Source organism: Lathyrus oleraceus, chromosome 5 (assembly GCF_024323335.1).
Source record: "Lathyrus oleraceus cultivar Zhongwan6 chromosome 5, CAAS_Psat_ZW6_1.0, whole genome shotgun sequence".
Taxonomy (NCBI): Eukaryota; Viridiplantae; Streptophyta; class Magnoliopsida; order Fabales; family Fabaceae; genus Lathyrus; species Lathyrus oleraceus.
Window position 1 is genome coordinate 497642016 of NC_066583.1, and position 12321 is coordinate 497654336.

The 12321-nt window shown below is 34.7% G+C and overlaps 2 protein-coding genes across 2 annotated transcripts; both read left to right on the plus strand.

Annotated features, from left to right (window-relative positions):
- The first annotated feature begins 427 nt into the window (after window positions 1-427).
- On the plus strand, window positions 428-7279 carry LOC127085710 (crossover junction endonuclease MUS81). The gene is made up of 15 exons (XM_051026222.1): window positions 428-810; window positions 2016-2131; window positions 2239-2317; window positions 2464-2550; window positions 2644-2769; window positions 3262-3487; window positions 3881-4064; window positions 4153-4271; window positions 4857-5005; window positions 5210-5267; window positions 5882-6040; window positions 6149-6228; window positions 6321-6558; window positions 6649-6735; window positions 6883-7279. The coding sequence occupies exons 1-15, from the start codon at window positions 617-619 to the stop codon at window positions 6985-6987; spliced, it is 2007 nt and encodes a 668-aa protein (XP_050882179.1). The 5' UTR covers window positions 428-616; the 3' UTR covers window positions 6988-7279.
- A 765-nt stretch (window positions 7280-8044) lies between these two features.
- On the plus strand, window positions 8045-9514 carry LOC127081581 (GRAS family protein TF80). The gene is made up of 2 exons (XM_051021826.1): window positions 8045-8054; window positions 8121-9514. The coding sequence occupies exons 1-2, from the start codon at window positions 8045-8047 to the stop codon at window positions 9437-9439; spliced, it is 1329 nt and encodes a 442-aa protein (XP_050877783.1). The 3' UTR covers window positions 9440-9514.
- The last annotated feature ends 2807 nt before the right edge of the window (window positions 9515-12321 follow it).

The following is a 12321-nucleotide window of genomic DNA, read 5'->3' on the forward strand; positions in this document are numbered from 1 at the left end:
TGAATAACTTTTGTGGTAAATATGTATCTATTACATGTGATGACTTATTAATCGAATCATTTATGCAAACCGTTGTACCCAAAAAAATAAAAATTTATATTTTTGATCATTTTGGAATCATATCAGAAATTTGACATAATTTGCAATTTCCGGGATTTTTATCCATTTTACGCAAAAATCATGATTTACGGTATATCTGCATTGAAAATTTTGAAATTTCTGATATATGTCTTTCAGAAATTTGAAATTTACGGTACCTGTTTACAAGAGCGATAAAAATCTATAAGTTCACAAAATTTTTGGTATCCGCATAAAATTTCCTATACAAAATTGAAAATTTTAAGATTTTCAAAACTTTTATAAGGATATCAAGTAATTTTGCTCAAAACGGGTGGTGTCAGAATGCTCTCCTCTTCCCCTAACATTAAGCCCATGATTCCAGCCCAAGCCCATTCCGACATGTAACACACATGACTTCAAATCACCAGGCAACAATTTCTCGATTTGAAAACTGAAACCCAGCGCGGCATGGTTTCTTCCCCCAACTGCAACCACTCACGTCATTGATCTCTCTTCACCGAAACCCTAACAAATCCGCAAGAAAACCCGAACCGGAATGGAGAACCGGACTCGGGTCCGGTGTCCGGAGAATGAAGAACTGGCGTCGTTCATGTGGAACAAGTGGAAAGACATGGCTGCGCAACCCAAAGGTCTTTCTGAGAACATGGAAATGACACTTTCTAAAGCTCATTTCAATGTCTGTAACTCTAAAAACCCGATTCGAACGGTTAAAGATTTCTCTCTTATTAAGTAAGTTTCAAATTTCTTCTACTTTTTGTTACTTACTGTTTTCATTCTCTGTAATTGTCCAATTCACCATCAATAAACACAATTCGTTTTCATTCTCTGTTATTTACTGTTTATTGCCCTTTAACAGTTTGGGTTCTTAACACGTTAGTTGTGTGGTAATATTAGATGACATGATATTAGAAATGACAATATTAGAGAGAGTGTTTGGGTAGTATCTATAGTAGAAAGGATGGTAGAGAATAGGCTTAGGTGGTTTGGACTTGTAGAGAGAAGATCTATAGATTATGTTGTAAAGAAAGAAGACAAACAACTAGAAGTAGAGAAAGACTTAGAAAAACTATAAGAGAAACTATTAAGAAGGATCTCGAGATTAATGATTTAGGTAGAATCATGGTCATGGATAGAGTGATGTATTGGGTTTGTTGTGACTTGAATTTATAGTTAAAAAACTCCATTTTCTTTGAATTGGAGAGTTGTTTATGTTTTGTGTGAAAGGGGGTTGTTTAGGGACTTAGTGTTTGGTTTTGTGTGTGTTATTGATGTGTTTGTGAAGGGATGAGGGTAAGGACTAAAGAGGGTGTAAGGTTGTTTAAATTGGGTTTTGTGGTGTACTAATGTTATGATGTGATAAGATTGGGTTTCTAGTGTAGCAGAGAGATGAGGATGTTGTGTTGGATGTGTGGTAAGATTAAACGAGATAAGATTAAAAATGACAATATTAGAGAGTGTTGGGATAACATCTATAATAGTAGAGATGGTAGAGAATATGTTTAGGTGGTTTGGACATGTCGAGAGAAGACCTGTAGATTCTGTTGTAAGGAGAGTAGATCAAATAGAGAGGATGCAAACAACTAGAGGCAAAGGAAGACCTGGAAAAATTGTAAGAGAAACTATTAGGTAGGATCTCGAGATTAACGATTTGGATAGAAGCATGGTCTTGGATTGAATATTATAGTGTAATTTGATCCATGTAACCGTAAGCCGACTCCACTTAGTGGAATGAAGCTTTGTTGTTGTTGCTGTTGTATAGATTGTGTTTGTTATGACTTGAACTTAATAGTAATAAACTCCATTTTTTATTTTAAAAATTGAGAATTATACAAATTTTGAGTGAAAAGGGTTGTTGGATGCTTAGTGATTGGTTTAAAATTGGGTTTTGTGGTGTTCCAATCTAATAATGCTGTTTTTTCTTAATTGTGTGTAAGGGGTGTGGGGAAAATGATATTGAGGCTGATGCAGGGTTTTTTTGGGACCGGTTCTGGAGGTACTGAACCAGGGGCCGGTTCTGGAGGTACTGAACCAGCTGATTTGACCAAAAAGGGTATGCCTCAATATGTATAGTTTTTTATTAATGCTGTCTTCCATTGGCTTTACATGTATTTTGTACATATTTCTGTTTAATTGTTCCTTTTTTCTCCAATCTTATAGGAAATAAAACTAAAGGAACTAAGCGCTATATGCCTCAAAGGAACTCTGTGGCGTATGCATTATTAATAACCCTTTACAGGTATATATACATACATGTACGGTCACATCACATGCACTACTAATACATATTTTTGTGTGCCACTGTGCGTGTTAAATAGGTTTTTGAAGCTGTTGTGAACTTGTGAAAAACTTGTTATATTATAAGATTTAGCACATTTTTAATAGGGGAACTTCAAATGGGAATGAATTTATGCGTAAACAGGAGCTTATTGATGCTGCTGAAGCCAGTGGGTTATCTCGAGCACCAATTGCGTATGTTTGACATAGTTTCTTTTATTGTTCTGTGTTTAAATAAACGAGTGGCTATGGAAATGTTTACAACTTTTGATCAATGAATGTTCTCAGGCCAGAAAAAGGGAAAGGAAAACCTGGACATTTTGGAAATTCTCCACAGGAATGGTACAGTGGATGGAGCTGCATGAAGACATTGGTTTCTAAAGGATTAGTTGTAAAATCAAGTTGCCCAGCAAAGTATGGTTTTCTATTCTGCATGTCTTCTCTCAGTGTGCTACTGATTTTGCTTGTGAAACTCATCTCTTGATCTTTTATGCTATCTCATATATTACTATACATAAAAGGCATTTGTTAAGGGAACATCTTTGTTTTGAATTTTAACTAATTTCTTGAATTGTCTATTTATAGTTTGGATTGAGAATATTTTTCCTTTTTATATGCTTCGACAATTGAGCCTTTTCTATAGTAATATAAGCAATTTTTCTGATACTTTTTGTAATTCATTACCAGTGAGCGTTGCTGCTATGATTTCCTTTGTGCATTCTACAGATGAATCTGTTTGCTAGGCCTACAAATTAGTTTACTAGATACTATGTTATGAGTCCAACAACTATTAAAGTGGTTCTTGTTTAGAAACTTTCAATGATTATACATGGTTTTTTAATGAAATGTATTTGGTTTGATGAGAGTTCTCCATGTTTGTAAAGATAAATTTTGTTTTGTTTTTAGGTACATGCTAACTCAAGAAGGTAAGGAAGCCGCATGCGACTGTCTTAAAAGATCTGGAATGGCGGAATCTTTGGACAAGTCGGCTTCTGTTGAAATTTCTATTCATATGGATAATCAAAACTCATTAGATGTGGAAGCCAACGCTCATGATATGGAATCAGAAGTGACATCGCCCTTGAACCAGCAAAAGAAACCAGTTAATGTTCCTTTTGATTCCCTTGAGAGGGTATGCTTCTTTTTATTTAAAGTACTTATTATATCTTTTGTTTCTCATATTCATAATATATGTTTCTTCTCTTTACTTGCTCCTTTTTCTGTTGAAAGCACTGAAATGATGTCTGATGCTGGATTATATGGTATATTTGGATTGATTACTCTTTCTTTTGGATTCATTTTCATGAAATTACAATTGGATTGATGGTCATAATTTTAGTCTAGTGTAATAATGTAATTGACAAACTGTAATGTTAATGTGAAAATTAGAAAACATACACTACCATGCCAGCTTACTTGCAGATGATTTCCCCGTATATTGTTGCCCAGTAATTTTATATGAAAAACTGTTGCCCAGTGATTGAAATATAATTTTTCTTGTATATTGCAAATTCTTCTTTTGTAGTTTACAAATATGGGTTACTCCAAGGAGCAAGTTATTAGTGCCTTTGAGAATGAATCCAATAGACATCCAAATAAAGATGTCTCATCTCTGTGGCCGGCTGTTTTATGTCATCTTCGGGAGGAGCAAGTCTATGGTTCACTGCCAGAGTCTCAAATAATGATGAGTGCTAGTAATGTTGTAAATGGTATTTCTTCTTCTTCCTCGTTGATTCAGTGTTTTTTAATGTCACTGATGAATATTATATCTCAGTATATCATTTCACAAACGACCAGGTCCCAAAGTCCCCGTTAGAAAAGAGAACAGAACTGCGAGTTCATCCTCTGGTGGGCATGTGGCAAACTTATGTTCTCCTGATATTCCAACTTTTCCTATGAGGGCTTGCTCATCCGCTGTATGGTTTGTTCCTTTTTAAAAAAAATTGACCTTGAACATAATTTCTAACCAAATAAGGATTGATAATATGATATTGTACTAGGAATATGTTGACTACTTCTGATAATGATTTTAACACTTTAAGAATGATTGAAATGCGTGAACACTGATCATTAACAAGTATACTTGAACAAATTTCATTTTTGTGTTGGAAAATGTCGAATAATTACATGTCACATTTATATTTATTGCATTCCTTTCTGTGGTTGACAGTGGCACATCACGTTCTTTTTATTATGTCATTGCAAAAAACTATTTAGGATGGAAGTGAGGACTGAGGAATTCATGATGGCTTGTATTAAATAATAGGGTTTAATGTACTTAATTTGATAGTTAGGGTGGAAAATGCAATTTGAATATCAAATTAGTGGGTATAATTCATTTGAACCTAACTTTGTTTTCTGTGTTCCTTTGTATTTATCTTAACTTTAACTTATATATGTTACTGTAAGTTTATAGCTGTTGAAGGTTTTTTTATTTTTATTTTTTATTTTTTATTTTTTATTTATTTTTAAATTTGGTACTTGTCCTGGTAAAAATTTAGGATCATAACACGCAAAAGCCAAACAAGGATGAGCTTGAATCAAAGATGAACATTTTAAGTATGCCACCATTGAGTTTGGGGGAGAGATTTGAGGATGCTTACGAAGTAGTTTTAATATTGGATGATCGGGAACAGTTCGCTACACAGGGGTTAGTAAAGTAAATTGAAAGACCCTTTTCACTCAGGGTTTGTGTATGATTTGTATCAATACCATATGCTTTATTTAGTATTCATTTTAGTAATTGTGACATAATTTAGAGTTTATTTGTATTTACAGCAATCTGGTACATTCTGTGGATTGTTGCTAATTAATAAATCCAATACACTATATTTTCTGTTGTTGATTTTTTCAGGTCGCGATCTAGAAAAATTATTGATAATATTCGCAGCCACTTCAAAATCAAAATAGAGGTGAGTTTTGATTTCTATTCCATCTACAAGTTTCCAAAACAAGTGTATATACTATTTACTGAATGTTGATGCTAATATTTGTCATGGAAAATGACAATTGTATCGCGTGGTCCCTAGGTAAGATTATCAACATGTACCTGTTTTGTATATATATTACTGCATTACAACTGTATTTATTGATTTCTTTTTCCTTTGAAAATACCACTTGTATAATTTTGTGGTTGGGCTTTGGATAAGTTTTTGAAGAAAGATCATAATGTAAGAATTTTTCCCAATTAAGTGTGGTCCACTGCATATATGAACTAATGCCATTGTCAATGTAGCTCCTGATAGTGATAGAGAATATTAACTTATGCTTTTGTACATATTTATTTTGTGAACTGATGTTTATATGACATACTTCAAGAAACATCCCGTTGTTCTTCAATTTGAACCCATTACTGCTTAGAGTTGGAGTCTTTCAATTAAGCTTTTTCTGAAAACTTATTGATTGTGAAGCAAATAAGACGTGTTATTAATCGTATATGGATTTATATTAAACTATTTTTATATCTTGAATATGCACTTTTCTGTTTAGGAATGGTAAAATCATCAAGAAATTGATTCATGTTTAGGTTCGGCGATTGCCCGTTGGAGATGGGATTTGGATAGCGCGCCACAAAAATCTTGGCAGTGAATATGTGTTGGATTTTATTGTTGAGAGGAAGAAAATTGACGATTTACGCAGTTCAATTAGGGATAACCGTTACAAGGATCAGAAGTTAAGACTCGTGGTAATTAATCATTCCTTCTAGGATAGTTAGAACTTTCTTTTGAGTTATGATGATTGTTTAAACAAGTTGATGATTTTAGTCTCAGTACGCTTATATGGTCGTTTGTAGAGGTGTGGGCTGAGGAAGCTGATATATCTTGTTGAAGGTGATCCAAATTCTTCCGAAGCTGCTGAAAGTATAAAAACAGCGTAAGTGCATTTCTTTGTTAAATACATGTTACATATTCTGGTTAAGTCGAAGTTATGTCAAATTTAGGGCTATTTATTCTGGTCTCGTGCAGCTGTTTTACGACAGAGGTTCTGGAGGGATTCGATGTACAGAGAACAACTAGCTTAGGTGATACCCTAAGGAAGTACGGTCATCTTACCCAAGCAATTTATCAATATTACAAGTCCGGATTTTTTGAAGACAATAATAAACGCGCTGCGATATGTCCTCCTTTTGATGAATTTATCAGAAGGTGTCAAGACCTTGAAAAAGTGACAGTTAGTGATGTATTTGCGATCCAGCTTACGCAGGTACCTATAGTTTCAAAATTAACTTTAAACTGTTTTTCTTGATTAAATGCTTTTGATTTAAACTTATTTTGAAACTCAAATGAAATGCAGGTTCCACAGGTTACCGAGGAGATTGCCATGGCTGTGTTGGATTTGTATCCTACACTTCTGTCTCTTGCTCGCGCTTACTCGTTACTTGTGAGTCCTTATTCCTTTCTCCCAAGTATCTGATAAACAAATTACTAGTTTATAAGAATTTTGGGAAATAGCACTAGTTTATAGATTGTTTTAAGATTGTTTATCATTAAACTAACTCATCCACTCCAATTGTTTGATTTCGATTAGGATGGCGATTCTCGCGCCCAAGAGCAGATGCTTCAAAGACAAAGTAATAATGTGATCAATGCAGCTGCTAGTAGGAATATTTTCCAGCTTGTTTGGGGTAGCTGACTTGTATTTCTCCCTCAAAGTTGAGATTTTGGAATCGAATCCACTAAGCAGAAGTGAATATCATTTTTTTTTGCTGACTTTATTAAGTTCTCCTATTTGTAAGTTTAGGTAAAATTATTATTAGTTTACGATGTAAGAGAGTTTTAGTTTAGTGATCATCTGTATATTTTGTAAAGGAAAGTTCTGTACAACATCAGTTAAAGTATTTTTAGGATCAGAGTTACATTATATTTACATGCAATAGACAAATAAAAAAATGTTATGGTAAATCATCGTTGAGATTACTTTACAATTACTGTTTAACCGCAGGGAATATATAACACTAAACCCAATTAATTATTTAACTTAAAAAATTATAATCTTGTATAGAAATTCAGTTTTCCTGACTAGTGTAGCATTTTACTATTTTATTTGTCCCAAAATTGGAAAAAACAAAGTTGGTTTCATATTTTGTTATCTAATAAAATATGCGTTTTATTTCTTTAAGTGATTTTCAACTTCTAATAACTAGGATTTGTGTCCTCTACCTAGCTAAAAAATAACTATAAAAAAATGCTCTAACAAATGACCAATAATAACGCACATGAAATCAAGCTTATTCTAAACAAGTTGATTATTTATATATAAAATTCCAAAGGTTGCTTAGTATTTTTCAAAGACACATTGCTTAGAAGAATATTACTTGTTCCTTAGAGAGTAGAGAATATGCACATAAAACATGACACCTATAAATCCAATATTGTCTTGTTTGTTTGTTTCTTTTTCATTCAAGGAGAACTCCCCAAGTCTAGGAGCTACCTTTCAACATGAATCCAACATTGTTTTGGAGGATCTTCCTAAGATTTTCCTTGCAATGTTCATCACACAATCCACTAAAAAACAATCAAAACTCATTTTTATGTTTGTGATGACAAAATCAAACTTTTCTCTTGTCTATTCTGTTGAAACTTTTCATGGAAAAAAGCTTCAATTCAACCAACTTGTGTCTATAAAAACATCTCATCACAAACACTGTAGATCTTTACATTTAGCACAAGAACATTGAGATCATTTCTTTATGGATTCAGGTAATAACAACATATTAACATTGATTGCTAGTTTTTTCTTCTGCTAATTCGTCTGTTTTCGACTAGGTTCGCCATATCAGTGGCTGCGGGAGCTAAGGCGCGACTCGCAGAGCTCGAATCCGATAAGTCTTCTTATCGAATGTGCGAAATGCGTTGCGTCGGGAAACATAAAAAATGCAGATATAGGACTTGAGTATATTTCTCAGATTTCTTCGCCTGATGGTAATGCTGTGCAAAGAATGGTTACTTATTTTAGTAAAGCTCTTGGTTACAAGATAGTTAAACAATTACCGGGTGTATACAAATCTCTTAATACATCGAAAACTTCGTTGTCGTCGGACGATATCCTTGTTCAGAAATACTTCTACGAACTGTGTCCGTTTTTGAAGTTTTCGTACCTGATCACGAATCAAGCAATTGTTGAAACAATGGAATGTGAACAAGTTGTTCATATTGTTGATCTTCATTGTTCAGAGCCAGCTCAATGGATAAATCTTATCCAGACTTTGAAGAAGCGTCCCGGAGGTCCGCCTCATCTGAAAATTACAGGAATTCATGATAAGAAAGAGGTGCTTGACCAAATGAGTTTCCATTTAACAGCCGAAGCAGGAAATTTGGATTTTCCGTTACAGTTTAATCCGATAGTTAGCAAGCTCGAAGACGTAGATTTCAATAACTTGCCTGTCAAGACAGGAGATGCTGTTGCGATTACTTCTGCTCTTCAGCTGCATTCTCTCCTCGCAACCGATGATGAAATGGTTGGGAAGATCTCGCCAGCAGGACCGTCGTCTATCAATCTGCAGAGAGCAGTACAGATGGGTCAGAGAACCTTCGCAGAGTGGCTCGAGCGAGATATGATCAACGCGTATATCTTGAGTCCCGATTCAGCGTTATCGCCTCTCTTTTTAGGCGCTTCGCCTAAGATGGGAATCTTTCTCAACGCTATGCGAAAACTACAGCCGAAACTTCTTGTGATTACCGAACAGGAATCGAATCTAAACGGATGTAACTTAATGGAGAGAATCGACCGAGCATTATACTTTTACAGTTCGCTTTTCGACTGCTTGGACTCGACTGTCACGAGAACATCGGTCGAGAGACAAAAGCTCGAGAGCATGCTTCTCGGAGAGCAAATAAAGAACATCATCACTTGTGAAGGAGTTGATAGAAAGGAGAGGCACGAGAAGGTTGAGAAATGGATCAGAAGACTCGAAATGGCCGGATTTGTGAAGGTACCTCTGAGTTACAACGGGAGGATTGAAGCGACAAATCTATTACAGCGATACAGTCATAAATACAAGTTTAAAGAAGATAATGATTGTTTGCTTGTCTGTTGGAGTGATCGACCACTCTTTTCTGTATCCGCATGGAGTTTTAGGAGATGATTGTTGAAATATCGGTTTGAATTACCAACAAGACAAGGAGATTGATGTGTTTTTATTTTCATATTTCTTTCTAAGTTTGAATTATTTTGTGTATAGATTTTATGTTATTGTTTTCGTGAATGTAAGTAGGGTTGTTCATAGAGAAAATCGAACAGACCTAAATCATAGTAAAAATATATTCAAATTGAACCAAACCATAATTTTAATTATTATGTCATCATTTTAAATTATTTCAAAGTAAAGTATATCTCATGATACAAATGAGTACTTCAATAAAACCTTTAAATACAATATCATTTGAAACAAAGTAGGATAAAGATGATGTCTAAAAGAGAAGTGAATGAGAAATAAATAGAAAAATGAATGACATAAAAATAAAAATAAAAAGTTTTTGGAAAAAATTACTTTGAACATACGAAATATACAAAAGAGCACAAATTAACTAGATGCATCAAAGGCTAATGCATATTTTTGTTGATATTTTCATAAGAATGTTCTCAAATAAATAATTGTAGGTCATAATTAATTTTATAATATTATATTTTTAATGTTTTTTACTTGCATAAAATTATTAGTTTATTTCTATTTTATCATTTTATATAATATATAACATGAAATAAAAAATAGAAAAATTAAAATAATTCAATATTATATATAGGTGATATTATCGTTTAATAATTTTAATATAAATGAGTCTAAGTTGTTGATTCATGGCTCAATTTATATGAACAACATTTCTTTTATATTTTTTTATAATATAAAAATTTAAATAAGGAATGCTTTATGCCTTCAGAAACCCTATATATTCATATAATAGAGATCACAAACAAACGTTAAATTAAAGTACACATTTTTCTAACATAAATACCTCTCTTCTTCTTCGATACTAACTCCTAACACTCTAATGGCGACAGACCACAAACAATCACATGAACTATTCCTTGCCAGAAGACACTAAAGAAAACACTTGATTTCTCTTCTCTTTGAAAACTCATTATTCATTCGGTTTTTTAAAAAGTTGTTATCTCTTCCACTTACCAATTTTAGATTTTTTTTTTTTTAAAATAACCAGGTTTTTCAACAAAAATACGAAAATAATCATCTTTTCAATTTCTTTTCCAAAATAACCAACTTTGGGAGAGGATGCGCCGGGGGAATTTGCGCACCCCCAAAAAAATTAGAGGAGGCGCCAGATGCATTTGCGCCAATGCATTGGGCTCCTAAAGGAGGAGCCAATACTTGTGGCGCCTGCTTGGCCCTCATAAAGGAGGCGCCAAGGGCAATGGCACCTACATGGCCCTCCTAAAGGAGGCGCCAAGGACAATGACGCCTACGTATTCTTTGTTTGGTGGGTGTATGCGCCACCACATCTGGCGCATACACCCCCTCCTAGTATTTTTTTATATTTTTTTCTATTTTAATATTTTTTAATTATATTTTTTTAATAATATTTTTTGTTTTTAATATTTAAAATTTATTATTTAATACATAATAAATAAAAATAAAAATAAAATAACTTCATTAAATATATAATAATTGATTACATTAGAAAGACCAAAAACCTAATGACCCGCCCGATTATAATGTCCCCCGGTTCCACATCCCGGTGCGTTAGGTTGTCTCCGAGGTCTCCCACGATTTTCTTGAGGTGTTTGTGGTCTTTGGGTGCTGACCTGATCGAGCGATGGCTGGTTGGAAGGTCCGGCAGAAGTTCCGGCGGTATTTGACAGATGTGTCATCATTTGCTCCCAATATCCGGAGGGGCTCTGGCCAACAACGCTTCCGTAATGGAGTTCGGTGCCCATGTCACCGTAGTTAGGGCGTTGGGGTTGGATGAATTGGGGACGGTATAGTTGCCCAAATTGGCCCATTGAGTCGTTTTAAAAATGAAGCAATGGTTCTTGGGGCGTACTATAGTTAAACAGTGGTTGGGTGTTAAATGGTGGGGCGCTACGATGACGTGACCCATATGAATCATCTGGGCTATAGACGGTTGTGGTTGCGGGGTTTGGTTCTTGGTTTTGTGTTTGGGTGGGTGGTATGAATGGATTGCGACGTTGGATGGTTCGTTGTTGGGTGGTTGGCATGAACGAATTGCGATGTTGGGTGTGTGGTTGTTTTGTGTATGTGGTCGGTTGATGTTGTGTGGTTGGTTGTTGGATTTGGGTGGGTTCACATTGGTGTTGGGTGGTGAATTGATGTGGGACATATGATGACGAAGCAAGTTGGCGCGGATCCATCAAATACCGCGGCTCAGATACGAATTGCTGAGTTGTTACAGACCTAAACCATGCCATATATTGTTGAGTCGGTCTTGCACCTTGGATGACTGGTTCGTTCAAGATATGTTGTCGTCGATTCCTCCATTGACGACACATGTCTTTTGCAAAGTCTCTCCAGTCAGAATAATCCCACTGTGCATCGACCCTTTTTTGATGCCAATTCCCCAAACACGTGGGAGATTCTGGAATATGTTGTAGCATTCTGAACTGCAGTTTGACCCGGTCACTTTGGTGCATTTCAACTGTAGTGAATCGGATAATCGGTGTCTTCGCTGTCCAAACTGCAGCATCGTCATGGTTCACATCATGATTCAGACCCAGATATGGCCTCCAAACAAACTGGAAAAAAAATACCAAATCGTTAGATGGAAAATAATTTGAGAAGTATTTTTAAATTAAACTATAGTTTGGTAGGAGTATTACATCATCATGTCCAATGTGATCCAATAGATTTCGATAGACTACAATAGCGTGTTTCGGACACCTATTGTAGTTCATTCCCCTTACTGACCACCTAAGATAATAAAAAGAAGTGAAAAATATTATTTACTGTTAATTTAAATAATAGATATAATTAACTAAATGGTGAATGATAAAGTG

Coding starts and splice junctions, on each gene's coding strand:
- LOC127085710 (XM_051026222.1), top strand. CDS start 617: ATGGAGAACCGGACTCGGGTCCGGTGTCCGGAGAATGAAGAACTGGCG. Junction 2,132..2,238: donor AGCTGATTTGACCAAAAAGG/GTATGCCTCAAT, acceptor CCAATCTTATAG/GAAATAAAACTAAAGGAACT. Junction 4,272..4,856: donor TGAGGGCTTGCTCATCCGCT/GTATGGTTTGTT, acceptor GTAAAAATTTAG/GATCATAACACGCAAAAGCC.